General features: G+C 32.6%; 1 protein-coding gene and 2 long non-coding RNA genes across 5 annotated transcripts; 2 read left to right on the top strand and 1 right to left on the bottom strand.

Annotated features, from left to right (window-relative positions):
- The first annotated feature begins 199 nt into the window (after nucleotides 1-199).
- Nucleotides 200-9,969, top strand: LOC111016236 (uncharacterized). The gene is made up of 3 exons (XR_002602160.2): nucleotides 200-340; nucleotides 4,957-5,017; nucleotides 7,862-9,969. It is a non-coding gene; the product is annotated as an uncharacterized LOC111016236 (long non-coding RNA).
- HB-12 (homeobox 12) lies at nucleotides 2,910-4,393 on the bottom strand. 2 transcript variants are annotated; one of them, XM_022291547.2, is made up of 2 exons: nucleotides 3,963-4,393; nucleotides 2,910-3,695 (listed from the first exon to the last, which is right to left on the bottom strand). In XM_022291547.2, exons 1-2 carry the CDS (start codon nucleotides 4,302-4,304, stop codon nucleotides 3,363-3,365), a joined length of 675 nt encoding a protein of 224 aa, XP_022147239.1. In that variant the 5' UTR covers nucleotides 4,305-4,393; the 3' UTR covers nucleotides 2,910-3,362. The 2 variants fall into 2 exon arrangements, with proteins under 2 accessions (XP_022147239.1, XP_022147238.1); XM_022291546.2 differs by having other exon boundaries at nucleotides 2,910-3,722; nucleotides 3,963-4,391.
- A 2,430-nt stretch (nucleotides 9,970-12,399) lies between the features above and the next one.
- On the top strand, nucleotides 12,400-17,183 carry LOC111016251 (uncharacterized). 2 transcript variants are annotated; one of them, XR_015790679.1, is made up of 5 exons: nucleotides 12,400-12,564; nucleotides 12,690-12,769; nucleotides 14,789-15,334; nucleotides 16,587-16,729; nucleotides 16,813-17,183. It is a non-coding gene; the product is annotated as an uncharacterized LOC111016251 (long non-coding RNA). The 2 variants fall into 2 exon arrangements; XR_002602162.2 differs by having other exon boundaries at nucleotides 12,409-12,564; nucleotides 14,789-16,729.
- The last annotated feature ends 389 nt before the right edge of the window (nucleotides 17,184-17,572 follow it).

Raw genomic sequence — 17,572 nt, forward strand, 5'->3', positions numbered from 1 at the left:
TTTTGAAGTCTATATTTCGGTCTTATTTTATATTTTAAAAAGAGAGTACTATAATTTGTTAAATTAAATATATCAGAGTTTATATATAAAAAAAAAACAGAACAAATAAATCATTTTAAACTTAATATAGGGTTTACAGTATTATTAAAATAATTGAAAATGATTTTTTTTGGTGAATAAAAGAAGAGAGAATGAAGAATATTTCGATTTTGGCAACGATGGTCTATTTCAGGACAAATTTTAAAACCGCCGATTTGTACAGCCAATTACAGCGGGAAATCATAGACATTCGGCTCGGCGCCTCCTGTTCCTCACATTGAAAGAAGTCCCGAATGCGCAGGTTTGATCCTCCTCTTTCACCATTTTGAAGTTCAATTCAAGTTTTAGACCATGAAGTTTAAATTTCTCTAACGAATACCGATTGAGTTAATGTCTAATCGTTGTTACTGCGATGATTTTACTTCGGAATCTTCTTAGAATCTGAGCAAAATGCTAGGATTTAAGCAAGCTATTGACGATTTAGGTTTCCATTCTTCGCATAGTTTGGGGGACTGGAATCTTTGCCATGAATGTAGCATTTAATTCGTCCTAGAATTAAACTCAGTACTGTGATAAATTCTGCCTTCGTTGAGTTTCTCCGTGATCCTTAGAAATTGTGGTGAGCAGTGAGCATTCGTTGAAATTTGTTGTGGATAGGTTGGCAGTGAACAGAACACTTAATATTTCTGTACCACTTGACATTGTCCAGGACTTATCACATTAAATGCGCATTGAATGAATTCTACCTGTTATTCTTGCTAAATTCTAAATGCCTTATCTATTTTGAATTTTCTCTCCTCCCTTTCTCTTCTGAAAACTGAAAATGAAGAAAGTATAGACGGGTGCCTGTGAAAGGTTGAAGTCAAAATAATTCTCCATTCTAATGTACACAGAAAGATATTCTGTTTTTCGTAGATTTCTGCTAGTCTTTGAAGTCTTATATATATTGGGCAAAAAATGAATAGAGACAGCTTGTTTTCCAATTATGACCCAAGAAGAAAGAAAATATCCATCTTGAAGCCTGAATCGTACTAAAAAGGAACAGAAGAAATTATGAGGATGCCTACTTTCTTGTGAAGTGTTCTGGGCTTATTATATTGTAAATTGAATTCTAAAGATGTGTAATCAGGATCATGCATAAGCTCTTGGAAATAGTCTACCTTTTTGGACGAATCATGGAACGGGGAAGTAGTAATTAAGTTAATCAATGCATAAAACTTGCAGATATTATTTACAGCTCTCAAGTCGTAGGTCATAGTTTATTAATATCCTATCAACATATTTTCCTGTTATCAGATTGATTTGACTCTGCTTGTATTAGATCCAGGAGTTTGTATTGAAGTAGTACTTATGACTTTATTAAGTATCACTCTACGGTTATTGTTTTAGCTTGTCCTCCTCCCGTGATGATATGCGCATGCGTATAGCCATGATATAACCAACTTCTAGATGAACTTGACTCTCTATTTCTTTTCTTTATAGGTTAGTTTGTAGCTTCTAGCAGCAGCAATGCAGCTGGACTACTGCTTTTCCGAACTGAAATAATTGTTTCTTTGTTCTTTGTCACTTCAAAATTTCTGTTGTGCTGTCACTATTTTTTGGTTACATAGTATAACTTAGCAGTGGACATGACTAGCTTGATAGAGATTGAAGTAGAGTGGTGCAGGAAAAAGGGAAGGAAAGTTAAGAGATATAGATTGGTGGGGTGGGGTGGGGGAGGAATGGGATTGGAGAGAACGAGGAGAAAAGGAAGATAGGAGGGAAGGAAAAAGGAAAGCCAAAAGGAAAAGGTATAGTTTTAGAAGACACTTTTTTTTTTAGAATGAGTTATTTCCTTATGTGTAACGTTATTATAAATTTTTTTAAAATTTATCCAATTTTCAAGATTCAGAGAACTTTGTTTCAAGATCTTACTTTTGCGTTTGGTTTTTCAAAAACATGAGTTATTATATTTTTTTCTCTCAATATTGTAAAATTTACATTCTTACCTTATCTATAGTTAACATGAAGTTAGCTAGTTGAAAGTGAAGAAAGGGGAATAATATGCATAAAATAGAAAAAAAAAATGTTTCCAGTGCAGGAATCATGTGTGCTCATAAATAATAACACAGTTGACGTGGATGGAGGGATAAATTTGGACAGGTTATTATAGACGAGGGCTAGAAAATTCGGAACTAGATGAAGTGTATTAGCAAAATCATAAAGTACAAGGGACAAGGGTGTACTAGCAAAATCAAGTACAAGGGTAATGTTCATCGTGTTGAAAGAAAACAAGGCTGATTTCATGATTTGAAAATTATGAAAATTGGAGTTCCACATCTCATATTCCTTAAAGTGTTTGGCATTTACTAGCCTTCGCTGACTAGGATTTTGTAATGTTTAGTTCACTGCCAAAATGGAATCTCCGTCAGATCAGCAGGCCCTAAAGTGGTTTGGTTGTTCTCATATTTGCTTTGTATAGTACAAAGTTTCAGTTTTTAGAAGTTTATTTAAGACGATACTGTGTTTTAATATTTGGAAATATCAAGAGGGACGGAATTAGAGGAGTCTGACAAGATAAAATGATAAAGTTATCCACCTTAGTGTCTCAAAAATGTTTAGTTGCTTTTAGCTACCTATGCCTTATGTTCTCAGGTGGCCGAATGTGAAGATAAGTTAAATTACTTGCTATTACTTGATTCATTTACATGATCAAAAGATCTCTGGAAGATTCTCCGATCAAAAAGATGGACAGACTTTAGCTACTCTCAGCAGAGGACTAATCTCCATTATTTAAATTTCGAGCATTAAAAATCTCTTTTACTGACATTATTCCTTCGATTTCTTTATATGATGGATTAAATTTTTTGTCAGATGACACGATGCTAAAGGAGCACGAAAAATCTGAGATTGTTTTTGTGTAAAATGAGAACTAGAGCATAACTAAACCAACCAGACAGAAAAACGGGAACAAGAAGAAAAACTCGTACACAGGAAACAATCCAGACTGCATCCTTGTCTGCATATGAAGCTGAGCAAATTGTTTCAGTTTTCCAAGGCACCACTCTTTGTAGGTTCGCTATTTCCTAGAGTTGCTCATCGAATTTTTCGGTTATACACACAACATTTTCTGACTTCCATCTGCAGTTATGGTGAATTTGGAGCATCAGTGCTTGAACCATCTACTTCAGAGCCATTGCTATCCTTTTTTAACTTGATAGAAGCCATATTTTCTGAAAATTTCCTCGTCCTGTGAGCTGAAATCATTTCTAGGATGATCTATTAGAAATAGGAATTTTATTTGTTTACATTTCCTCTATACTTTCTTTGAGTGCTTTTACTTTTCAAGACCAGAAGTCCCACCATTGGCCGCTGGTATTGGACTGACTGAAAAGACCCTCAGAGTCTAAATTGTTCCAATTTGGTGTTGATGATGTCAAGGAGCCTTGAGCAGGTTCCCTGAGCTGAGGCTCTTCCAATCCAATATAGTCTTCCTTTATGCCACTACCATAGTTGGAAAGAACCTCTAGTTCATGTTCTGATTTCTCGAGTTCCTCAGCTGACACACTAGGTTTTACTTCAGACTCATACTTGACTCTGTGGCCGTTTTCAGATTTTCCATCAATGGTTTCTACGGAGAGACCCCCCCTGCAACTTTCAGTTTCCTCCATGGACCTCTGCACGAGATCATTTAGCTTCTGAAACTGACCAAATTAAAAGAGATAACAGCTATTAGCATAGCATCTAAAATAACAGCCTATATCAATATTTGGAATTCCATCTCAAAATCGTTGATATTCATGGAATTCCATCTCAAAATCAATTGACAACGAGAGGAATAGCCATGTCTATCATAAACTTTTATAAGATCCCCTTTTCGTTTCATCGGATCCTTAACGGCCTGTCCCATTTTAGGCCATTCTAGAGATGCAAGGAACAAATACCTGTATATTCAAAGCTTGCTTTTCCTTCTTGAGAGCTTCAAACCGGGAAGCCAAATTGTTGTAATTAGCTCGTAGAAGGGTGTAGTCTCGTTCAAGCTGCTTTGACTTCCATCTAGCTCTCTTGTTCTGAAACCATATTGCAACCTGGCGCGGGTGCAGTCCCAGCTCTCCGGCCAGCTGCAACTTCTTTCTGGGTTCAAGCCGTGACTCAGACTCGAAAATTGACTCCAGTGATTTGATCTGTTCTTCGCTGAACCTCCTTCTGTTCATGCTCTTCTTTCTCGTGGCCAAAGCCTCTGCCATGGATGCTGGAGGAGAATATTCGGCCTCATCATTTAGCATGCTGATCAAGATTCAGTTTGGTCTCCACGAAGGATTTATTTCAAAACTAGGTGTTGCGAGAGCGTATGATTTGGAATAACTCTAATATATTTGCTCATTTATTTTATGCATCATATATATCCAAGTCTTGTGGGGTCCTTGACAGAAAGAGGGAATTTCTTTCTTGGCTGTGGAAGGTAATCATTTATTATTTCTTTTCCATTTTTTCTTCTTCTTTTTTTTTTTTTTGTTTCGGATAATACTGATTGCCATTTTCTTTGCTTCATCGTATATTTTTAAAAAAACTCATACATTTTTTAAACTTGAAATGACTTTATTCTCTTCATTGCATGAATGGTAAAAAAAATAACCATCTCCCCCTTCTCATATGAATCTTATATTTTCAATTTCCATCTGTTCATCCACTTATATTTCTCACCAAGGTTTCTAGAAGTCTTACGTTTGCAGATAAGAACAAGGGGATGGAGACTAGGAACCGTGTGATGGTTGAGGATGGATATGTGATTTATCTTTTTTTTTTTTAGAAAAATTAAATCTGATTAGTTTTGTGAATGGAATGAAGTGTGTTTTTGCAAATTTGTTTGAGAATATATTTTGCATTGCTTCTAATTAAAAATATTTACCATTATTTTTACTATATTTGGCTATGTAGTTGAGGCAAAGCTGTAGACTGGATGGATGCCAGACAACTTGAGGCAGAGGAAACACGTGAGGTATTTTATTGCTTAGTCTGATTTTGATGGTAGATTTAATAATTCTTGGATTGGTTGCAAAACATTTCTATTTGCAAATTATTTAGTTAAATCTTAAGGAAAAATAAATACTTAAAAGTAATTTTTAGAAAAAATAATATTAATAAGTGATTTAAAAGTATTAATAAAATATGCGTTAATTGATATATACATTAAATACAAATCACTAGTTTTAGGATTGTTTCAAAAAAAAAAAAATCACTAGTTTTAGGTATTGAATAATATTACAGAAAATGTAAATAATAAAAGTGTGAATCTTTATTCTTTATGAATCTTATTCTAAGACGGAGCCACAATGGAAATAACAGTTTTTGTTATTTCACTCCAAACATCAACTATATTTTCCATATTTCAGGGATGAATAGAAACTAAAATTTTGAAACGAAACTACAATTAAAAGTTAATAAAAATCATATGTTAACCGAAAAGGGGTGAACATGTTTAGCTTAAAACAGCTGATTATTTAAACAAGGGGGATTTTTTTTCCCTTTAAATTTGAGCATGAAGTTGCCAGTTTGTGGGGAAAAACCAATGACTTCTTTTTTCATGTTTTTTTAATTGAAGGTTTAAAATCCTCCCTCCTATATTTATGATAAATTAAAAACAACAATAAAATTATCAAATATTGAAAAATACTAAAGCACATGAATTACATTTGTCCAGTCCATAAACTTAAATTTTTTGGGTTCATTGATGATTTAGTCGTGTTTAAGAAAGGAAATGAAAATGGAGCATAGCAATTAAAATATTTTCTTTCCTTTTTTTTTGAAATTTTAAACATGAATATTTTATTAAACAAATAAATAATCTTTGTCTATCTTATTTATTTAAGTTTGGTCCATAGCTATATAATATATTAATATCAACTGCATGAATCACATCCTCTCCATCACACTTATATTTTAATATTAATATATTGAAATGCTATTTATTTGAAAACCATTAAAAAATTAACAAATTAAAAATATTTATTTTCAGTGCATAATTGGCTTCATCTTGACTAACTCAGAATTATTTTTTCCCTCAATATTATTTAATTTTGTATTTTGTAAATTTGGTTACAAAGTTTTGTAATTTGTGGGAAAATAAAGCAAGAATAATACTAGGATTAGGTTGAGTCACCATAGCATGGTACCCCACTTTAGCTTTTCTAGTTTCTTTAATATTCAATAAGTTTTTGGAATATAAATAAAAATAATAATAATACTAAATGAATAGCCAATAAGATCAGTTGCCAAAGGACAAGTACCCCTTACCTGTCACTCGACAGCCAATAGCGTGTCGCCACATGCCCCAAAGTCAAACTTAGCGTCCTGGCATGTCGTCTATCGATTTTATTGTCAGCCGACGTGGCGGACGGTGAGTGGCTGAGTGGCAAGCCATCGTCCAATAATTGGACACGTTTCGGGGTCTTGCTTTATCAGCTTCCGAGTCGTGTAAGGTAATAAATTTACTCAAGTGCAGGAAGGTGTCTGTTTTTCTTCTTTCCCTTAAGCAACCTCTGGGTACTCGCCACGTGGAACGATTTCCGCCGTTCCTTTTGAAATGAAATAAAAATATCGCAGATTTTCTAATATCAAACTTTACTACTCTGATTTTGGTTAAAAGTTAAAACAACGTTTTTATTCTTTTTCTTCTTTTTTTCTTCCTTGTACCACTAGGTTTTGACGTCGGGATGTGAATAGAGTTGTTAGAAGTAAAAAAAATTCAAACATATTAGCATTAGAAAATATCTTCATTGATACGGGATCTTTAAAATAGAGCTAAAACATAAAATTATGTATGTTCATTACGTTAAATGGTAAGAAGAAGTCTATTGTTTGGAGAAAAGGAATAGTCTAAAAATCTTTAATTTTTCATTCAATATTACCTTTCATAATAGTTTGTGCAAATTAACTTATTTAATAAAAAAAAATCAACTACTATATGGTATATGCTTTTTGCCTTTTATAATTGGACTTGTGATTAGGTATTTCCATTTCTTTTAATGTTTAATAAGAATTAAAACTTGATTGATAAGTAAATCAAGTATAGCTCAATAGATAAGACATTTACTTCTTTACTAAATGTTTGTAGGTTTAAATTTTTACACCTATTGTTTGTGATGAATATGTTTATAAAAAATGATTAAAAATTTAATGCACGTAAAAGACCAAATTAAAATTTTTAAAAGATTATGTATCAATTAAAAAAACACAAACATAAAGAACTAAATTTTGTATATAGGCTTACTACCCTTATGCTTAAGGTTCTCTGAAATGGATCAAATCATTCTTTATTTCCCTTGAAATAATACAGTTGGGAATTGAAATTGAGCATATATAAATGTACTATTTACTGTGCAATTCTTATTAACTCAATTACATGTATTAGTTCGCATATAGGAAAGTAATTTAATTGTCTTGTTTTCCACATCATGGTAAAGATTTTTTACATCAACTTGATATAGCTTGTTTATAACTTATTAAAAAATTGTGAAATAGTTCAAAATCGACAAATGCAACTAACCCCAATTCTTGTACATTTTTGTCAAATAAAATTGACATCATCCTTACTGGAATCTGATGTGTGTGAAATGGAGGTCGACATATAAGTGATATGTTGAGAATTTAAAGGGGTTGCTTAAATTCTCTTTTATAATATGAGAGTGATAGAAGATAGATTTTTTGAATAAAATAATTGACCACCCTAGTTTGAATTCATTCTTTCTAGACTCATTATTTACGTTGAACAAAATAGTTATTGGAATTTATAGATATTCATTCTTAAATAGGTACATTTCAACAATATTTTTACATGTTTCAGTATGAAGATGAAGTTGACAAGAGATACAAAATCTCTTAAAATTGTACCTCACCTTGCTAAAATGTCCCACCGATTGCTCACTAGTCACTACTGCACCAAAAAGGACTCGTAGGAGCCCTCAATTCATACGTTTAACCTTCAGTTCTGGTCGTGGCACATAGCTCAATTGCATCGTGGTATACCACGTGAGAATAAAATAGTTGTCGTTGCCCTACCCCGCTCCTGTCTACGGTCTCTGTACCTCTAAAATCCTTACTCTTCAGTCTTCACACCTCTTTTGCCCAACATTGTCGGTTAGATTCCAATAATTATTCTCGGATTTTGACGAAACTTCAACTTATTTCTAACTAAACCTCAACTTATATAGATATACAATTTTTGGTGAGTTGTGTAGGGAATAAGATCAAAGTTCTAGGTTGACTATACAAGGAGTCATGGGTACAAAATTGAGGACAATACATCTGTTATTGGTATAAAACTTTTGTTCGGAGTGTGATCAAAGTCCTATATTAACTACATAAGAGATGATCCACGTAGTATATAAATGAGAACAACCATCTTTATTGACACAAGACTTTTTAGGTGAAACCAAAAGTTCAGCTTCGAGGCTTAAGCCATGAGAGTTTGAGTCCCAAATAGATAATATCATACCATATATGATAATATAGAGAGGTGGCTTGTTAGCACAGGTGGCAAACTGGGCAACACAAAAATCCTAAAAATACAAAAACACTGAGAAAAAGTTCTCTCTCTCCTGGCTTATATAAAGACCCTAATTAAGTCGTTCGACGTCAATGGTTGAAGTATATATATATCATATGTAATGTAATTGTTCCCCAAGCTTTCATTTTCACAAGGCCGTGCCTCTTCTGCTCTCCAATCTTTCACACTCCAATTGTCAGCTCCAGAGAGGGAGAAAGAGAGAGAGAGTGTGTGTGAGAATGACGTTTGTTTTATTTGTATCAGGCGGGTTTGGTTTGTGATATTCTGATCACTTATCCTGTTTTTGCTTTGGGGTAAGATTTCAAAACACGACCAATCCTAATTCTCGGAGTGGCAAACCAAATTAAACCCAAACAAAGTCATAGTTGTGTGCTGGAGACGAAACACACAATTAAAAGCTGCCACTTTACCTTCCTTCACTTCATCTACAAGACCCAAAGGATTAGGTTCCATGCCGTCAAGGCTCAGCCATTGCCCTTTTTGGGTCTACAAGAATCTTGGTTTTCTGTCCATGTGTCGAGGATTTAAAGGTGGAAAATTATAATGGGATCAGTACCTAAAACCCATTTAATTTATCCAAAGAATTGAAGACGAATCCCTACAATTTCATTTTGGTTGTTGGTTTTGTTAGTTTCTTTTATTCTTTCATTTTGATAAGTTCTTTTGGGCTCTCTATTGCTCCCTAATAAATTCCATTTTAGAAACTTTGAGTTGGGTTGACTACAAAGTGTTATCAAATTTATATATTTGCTTGGTCAAGATAAGTAGTCAAAATATGATTTAAGAGGATGTCTGTTGTGGAGAATTCTGAAGGCCTCAAAATGTAAGGCTTGGGGTTAGAATGATCAGTTTTAGATGTTTTAGTTGCTAAAGAAAGCTTATACATTCTCTCCATGCGCACTTTTGATTTCAATAAGGGGTGGAACTTGGAGAAGTGGATCAATTTTGGGGTGAGGACAAAAGAGAGATCAAAAGAATGATTTATTTGGATCGACGAGCTTTTTAAACTATATATATACTTCCTTGGTCTAAGGTTGTTTTAAAAACTTCAGCACCAAGACCCTTTAAACATAGGGACCAACAAGATATACACTTGGACTAAAGAAAACCTATGTTCGAAAATGCAAAGCCCATTTCGTGTTCCCTCATATATAGATCTAGGACCCTCTTGCTAAAGCAGGGACTTTGAAGCTTTTTGGTTCAGGGTGCATGCAGAAAGAAACCTATAGCCAGTGACTAATTCCACCATGGAGCGTGTTCTGTTTACGCCAACTTCCAGAATAATATCTACACATTTCGGATACTTAACATATACTTTTATAGCTTTTAGCATAACTAACGTCAAAGATTCAGGTTAAAAGAGAAAGTATATACGAGTTTGATAATATTTGATATTGGAAGGATTTGCCGTGAAGACTTTTTTTTTTAGCACAACATGTTAGGTGGGGGATTGAACTCACAACCTCATGGTTGAAGTTGAAGGTATATACAAATTGTCGCTGAGCTATACTAGCTTGGCATCGTGAATACTTCATCAGGAAAGGAAAGAGAAAGGAAGTTAATTAATATGGCATAATGGTACAACTATACAAAAATGGCAAATTATTGAGACAAAGGACTCAGAAATCTAACTTGACCCAAAGAAGACAACCAAATAATGCTTTTTAAACTAATCTACAACATACTTTATAAACCATACTAAAGTCTCCCTTTGTTTTTATTTTTATTATTGTTTGTCAATTTTGACTTGGGGTTACAACAATCATTGTTCATTTAATAGCATGTGAATGAAAAAATTAAACTTTTTTTAATGAAAAGTAGAACTGAGAAAATTACAATACGAAGATTGGTCTATAACAAGGTAAATGGGATTTATGAATAAAAAATAATGAAAATTAATGAAGGGTGTAATACTAGAATGAAAACTCAAACTAGAACCACTCTGTTCATATCCAATATTTAGGAATCAATAGAGAGAGGCCAAAACCCAAAAGCTACAGAAAATCATTGAGAAAGCCCAGATTCAACTCAGTACCTCCATTTTTTAAAATCTCTCTTTTAAATTTATGAGGCAATTATTCATCTAAAGCAAGGCAAACTGTACTGAATAATAAATTTTTAAAAATAAAAGTAGCTTTAAAAATTAGATAGTCAAACATATTTTCGTTTGAACTTTATTTTACAAAACAAATAAAAATACTATCAACTTATTTTTTTTTTTTGGATTTCAAGTAAATATTAATTAGTCAATTTGGACATTATTGTCTCCTATTTGCAACTATACGACAATAACCTCTATATTTTCTAATATATATATATATATATATATATATATATATATATATTGACTTTGAAGCATGTATTTGCAGTCTAAAAATCAAATCTGCCCATAATTCAATTCAATTATTGTCAATTATTTGAGTTATTTAATTATTGTAGGAGATATAATTTTTATTATAAGTGAATAATTGAGTATTTGAATTATTATATAGTCAATAATTATGATAGGAAGAACTAATTTGATTATCATTTAAAAGACAAAACAAAAGAGTTTTAAAAACTTTATTTTTTATTTTTTAATATTTTCTATGATTTCAAAAGTACTTGCAAAATTTATGGTGCCAAATAAATTTAGTCTTACAAACAAAAAATTAAAAGTACTTTTCCGTGTAATTATTTACGTGTTTAGGTAAAACCTTTTATTGAAACACATTTATTTTTTAAAAAGGGAAAGAAAAAAGTTATGAAAAAATCTTTAGTGCTCTAATTATTCGTCTTATAATAAGTCAGTGATTGTGATTCACACCGAGAAATTTAACTATAAAAGGATAGGGAGTTATTGTCTAACATATTGAAGAAGTTTTTTTAGTACGATAATATATGGGCCTAGGATTTGAACCAACCGCCTTTTGGTCGGAACATGTGCTTTAATTAGTTGAGTAATATTCAAATTGACACAAAAAGTTAAATTGATTTTCTTTTTAATTGATTTGAAATTGATGGATGGAATCCATATTTTTAATTTTGACCGATTCCCTTTGTCCCTTGTCTCGTCGAAAAAACAGAACAATTACATGAATGGCAAAATGAAAAAAAAAATATTTTTACATAGTGTAGAAAGTTTAATATTTTACCCGAATAACAATTATAAAAAACTATCACGAGTAGGAAAAAAAAAGTCAAGGTTGTGACGCTTTTTTAAAAAAGAAGAGTATTGTTTTTTTTTTTTAATGGCTATAATATTTTTGTCATTTAATGTAATTTTAATTAGGTAAAATGAGAAACAAAAAGACCATTCACGAGGCAGAATAGTTTTTTACTTTGCTACTTCATCGTTAAATTTTATTGATATAGAAGAAATGTGATGGAAAATTTTTCATATCATTACATTTTTTTTTAGTACGACATCATAGCAATTGTACGAGAGATTTTAAGAAGGAAATAATACATAATAGGTCCAATTTATACGACATTTACAGGTAACTAAAGTTATTAGATTTTTTTTTTAAAATTTTATATGAGATAAATTGGTAAATTTTTAAAGATGGGATTTTGACATGTGGTTGATTTGGTGGTGGCTGTAAAAAACACATATTTCAAGGCACTTTTAAAAGGCGTTGAAATTTGGAGCTACCTTTTTCCTCCACTCCCTTTCTCACTAAAACTTCTCCGACATCTTTTTACAATCCATTAATTGAAAACAAAAACTTCAATTATAATTTTTCTTTGCTCCTCCAAAATTTGTGACAATTAATTAAATGTGCAAAATGAGGCATTAATTGAGATTTGTAGCCCAGTAAAAGGCAATGAATTGAAATTCACATGAAATGATTGGTAGTTTTTGGGGGCCTTGACTTTTTAAGAAAATTCCAACGCAACAGAAATAGTGAAAACCCCTTCTTCTCCCCCCCTTTGTGTGCTGTGATTTCATTTGCAGAGATCACGTGGTGTGATTGGACTCTGAAAGCTACAACTACTCAGTACGCTCCCACTAAATTATTTGAATTCTCTTCCTTTTTTTTTTCCTTTTTTTCTTTTTCAAAAAATTAAATGCTTTAATATCTTGGTATTAATTACAATTATAATGAGGGTCTTTATAATGTAGGAATATCGAAAATTACTCAAAGGCTAGATCACCAGACCTAGTCCAATTAAGTCGATCTACCCGAATCAATCTGCCAGCAGGTAATCAAACTTTGAGGGGAATTTTTTGTATTATTATTATTATTTGGGGTTGAAATAATTTAGGTACGTGTGTAAACAAGAAGGAAAAGGAAAAAGGGGGTAATTATGGATCAAAACCCGAAGATAATTCCAGAAAGATTTTTGAAAGGCAAATAAGAAGGAAAAAGAGGGTAATAAAACCGACCCACGTGATAAGGGGAAAAGAAATAATTAAGACTTTAGCTTTTGAATTCCAAAACCCACTTTTGGGTTTTTGGCAGAATGGAAGGCCATTTGATTTGTGAGGAGGCCATGGCTTGTCTCTGTCAACCCATAAAGCAAAAAAAAAAAAAGAAAAAAAAAACTAATTAATTAGTTAATTAATTAAAAATCCAGATTTCCCTTCATCATCATCTCATCAATATGCTTTTGAATTATGACCAGTAGCAGTACTTTCCAATTTTCTTTCTTCTCTTTTTGGTCCTCACAACTTTGAAAACTATTAGGATGCCGTCTTTTCAGCCCAAACGTTATGATCTTTAGATTTAAATATTATATTTGTCTTTATATTTTGTACGTTGGTCTTTTAAAAAATGCTAATTTGATTTCTATTTATAAAATCATAATACAAATCTATGACTTATTTCAAGAAATTTAGAGAGCGAAATATGGTTCTAAAATTATGATGGAAAGAAATAAGATAAAAATGAGAATGAAGAAACTAAAGTTATCACTTTAAAGGACATAAACTAACTAAAATAAACCAAGTTAAAAGTAACAAAAATGAACGTTTCAATAATACATAGGTCAAAATACTAAAATGGTATTTAACCATCATGGGTTGACTTATCAACTTCTAAATCAAAAAGGATTTTGAAGGGATGAGTTCAAACTTCATGATGACCACCTACCTAGAAATTTATTTTCTATTTGTGTTCCCTTAATAATCAATTGTCGTAGGGTCAATCGCTTATCTCGTAAGATTAATCGAGTTACATACAAATTGATTCGAAAACTTGTTGATTATAGAGAAAAAATTATAATAGTATTTAAAACATAATTCGAATGTTACTCGTTTTTAAACCAATTGAACTAGGTTATTGTTTCCATTTTTAAAAATTAAGAAAAGAGACCTAGTCGACTCAAACTTGGTTATGGTCGGGACCATGATCAGCTAAGAACTGATTGGGCCCTAGGTCTCCACCCAAACGTGATCAATATCTTGAACCTAGTTAGGCCTTGGACCCGTAAACCTTCATCTTCCCATAACAACATAATCAATTGTCCTACAAAATTAGTTGAATTGTGTACAAACTGATCGGAACACTCACATATAATTAAAAAAAAAAAGAGTAACAAACTGGTATTTAAAACATAATTTGAATGGGAGATTTAGTGTTAGGTGAAAGTGAAAAGAAGAGGGTTATTGAGATAGATGAATGGGTGTGTGTGTCAGTTTGGGCAAACTTTGAATGAGACAGTGTAGCAAAGCCAGGGTAGACCCTCTCTGTCGTTTTGACCTCATTTTTAGAGAGAGAAAGACCCAAAAGCTAAAATTAATTTAAAAAATAAAAAATAAAAAACGAGAGAGAGAGATAGAGTGTGTGTGTTTGAGTTGTGGTCATGTCCTCGAATTCCTCGCACTGTCCAAAAGTTAACACGGCAGACGAGGGTCCCTCATTTTCATACACAATTCAGAAATTTTTTTCAAATTTTTTTTTTTTGCTTTTAATTAAACTGAAATGGGAATTCAAAAAAATTGAATGAGATTGATAACAAAAACTGGACAAAAATATTTAATGGGAATTGGAATTGGATTATCGGGCACCTCAATAACCCCAACTACTCCTCTGACTTCCCCCTTTACTTTTTCAATTCTCTTTTCTCAATACATTTAATTTAATTTATGTCTCTAATTTTAACTTCTTCTTCTTTTTTTTTTTTTTGGGGTGTCTAAATCCAACGGTCTGTATGAATCGAAAAGACTCGAGATCAACCATCAATCTCAAAAATCTAACGGTGGGTTTCTTTCAAGTACAGATTTGTTACATTTGGGCCAAACCCCAAATCCAACGGTCGAGATTCAGTTCATGGAGTCGTGGTCATATCCGGAAGTGAAAACCCAGCTGGTGGGGCCGACTAGGTTTTTTTTTTTTTTTTTTTGTCTTTTTTACAACGTTGATTTTCCACTTTTTTTTTCCCCTCTTTTTATAACCCTTCCAAACTCACCCCCTCTTTCTCACGTTCATAATTATCACTTTTTTTTTTCCCTCTGTCTCTGTCTCTCGCTTTCTCGCCCCCCTTGAAGAGGGGCGAAACTCTAGGGGGAGAGATAAGAAAAGAAAAGGCCGGAGGCGGGCTTTAGGGTTTTTTAGGGGTTTGATTTGAAGATCTGAACTGAAGAAGAGGAAGAGAAATTATGGAGCCTTGTTTGTTTTGAGGGGAATGTTGTCTGGCTCGAGGACACTCAATTCGATCCCGATTTTTCTGTCTTTCATTTCAGTGGCGTCGGACCAGGCTTCATTCCCCCCAATTGCTTGTCTCCTCATCTCAGTATTCCTCATTTTTCTCAATCATCTCCTCAAGGTTAACTTCAATTTCCCCTTTTGTGGCTTTATTTTTTGTGGAATATGACCTCACTCAGCTTCCCAATTTAATGCCTTTTTTTTCCTTCTTCTATTGTAGCAACCAATTAACTGTAAAATGATTATTATTTTGTACTGTTAGTTATGTTGGGTGGAGATTTTGATGGGTATAATGATGGAGTTATTTGACTGTTCTTCTTTTTCTTCTTGCTTCCTTTTTTTTTTAATAATTTTTTGTGGGTTTTTTTCTAATTGCGCTATGATGGTGTTTTTGTTGTCAGTAGTATAGGCTCTTTCTGAATAATCATTACTCAGATTTCTCTCATGATGGCTTTCAGTATCCCATCTGTCTCTTTCTGTAATTTTCTCAGATCTCTCTCTCTCTCATCTCTCTTCTTCTTCTTCTTCTTCTTCTTCCTCTACCCTAGCTTCATTTTTGGCCCTAACATCAAAATAGGTCTTATTTAATTTTATTTAACCCATGTTTTTGTCTTCATTCCATTTGGGATTTACACAATTGGGTTGTGTTTATTTACTGGATTCCATTGGTTACTTTTCTTGTTTGGAGTGTGTGTGTTTTTATATTACATTCATCACATGGGTAACTTTTGCATGTCTTGAAATTAACCCCATTTGACAAAATAATTGAAACTTGAATTATTTCTTGACTTTAATTTGTGCATGTTGTATGCGTTCATTTGATTATCCATTTTCAGATTCACCCCACTAGTACTGTATTTTGGTCGGTTTATAAATGGCGTTCTACACTTCATTTTTTTATCTTCTTTTAGTGTGTGTGTCAGTTCTCTTTTCACTACTATGTGTTTTGCAGAGAGAGAGAGAGAAAGAGAGTCAAAATGTTTTTGTTTTTTTACTTTTTAACTTTGTTTAATTATGTTATACACTGTTTTTTGGGTTTAGAAAGGCAGCATTTTTATTGTTCTTTCATTTTGACTGAAGAAAAAAGCTTGTTGGTTCAGCTTTGTTGATTAGAAATTTACGTGTTGAAAAAGGAGAGTTAAAAAAAAAATGATGGTGTCCGATAAAGAAGAGAATGGCTCTTTTTTACCTTTGGATCAAAACTTTTAGCTTTGTAATTTTTGTCCCCACACGTACACACACAAAACCTTATAAGAGGACCTCCTCAAAGTTCTCTCTCTCTGTTTTTTTTAAATAAAAAAAAATTGATTAACCCACAAAAATAATCATGCATTATTATCAAGTGGTCTTTTTTTTTTCTTCATATCTGAAAGAAAAGCAAGGACTTTTGGCTTGTCCAATGTGATGGAAGGAAGGGGTTGAAAGTTTGTCAGCTTTGTCTTCTGATATATCATAGAAATCTCCGAAAGCTTTTTAGGAGAAGAATCAAACAAGACTATTCCCAACGATCCAACTGGTAAATGTTCATAAAGATTTGGTCTTTGGGCACTGATTCGAGAGCTGTCGGCCCCTTCATCATAAATTGTTTCCATTTTGCAGAGAGTCAAAATCCATGGACGAAGATTGAGGAAGATGAAAAGATCTTATGTTTTCTTCTCCATGGGAGGGTGATGGGGCAATGTCACGGTTTGTTTGTTTGTTTCTATTAGAATATTGCATCCAAGGTGGAGGTTTGAATCTATGATCGAGAATGAGACGAGCCGAAATGTGTCAGTTGACATATTTGAAATGGGTTTGGCTAACTTTTTCAATATTGTATTTTTGTTCATGTTGTAATGTGTGTGGTATGAGACATACTTTTTTTTTTTTTGATTGACTTTGCAATGGGTTGTGTTGGTGTGTACTGCTGGGATTTTGAAAATGATGAGAGAGTTCTTTGGAAAATGTAAAAGTCAAAATTTCAAGTGTAAGACTATTTGCTTAGTTGTAAGTAGCCCTCTGAGGGGTAGTATTGTCTTCTAAATTTTACTTTTAAAATCCTTCAAGTATCATTAATGGAGACTTAGAGAGTTTACAAATCACTAAAAGAAATATAAGTTAAAATTCTAAAATGGTAACAATTTGACTTTTTTTTAGTACAATGAGGATAGAAGTTATCAAAACTTAGAAGTTTCCTCTGATGATAAACCACAAAGAGTGAGCAATAAAAGAAAAATTAGTAAAAAATTTATATACGAAGAGAATTAGTCAAAGGAAGTAAGTATAAAGTAAAAGTGTTTAATGAGATATTAGGTAAGAAAAGTTGTGCGGTGTGAAAAGAAGTTAGTGAAAAAAAAGTTTATGAAAAGTATACTACTTA

Source organism: Momordica charantia (assembly GCF_013281855.1).
Source record: "Momordica charantia cultivar OHB3-1 chromosome 5 unlocalized genomic scaffold, Mcharantia_2.0 BLBB01000005.1, whole genome shotgun sequence".
Lineage (NCBI taxonomy): Eukaryota > Viridiplantae > Streptophyta > Magnoliopsida > Cucurbitales > Cucurbitaceae > Momordica > Momordica charantia.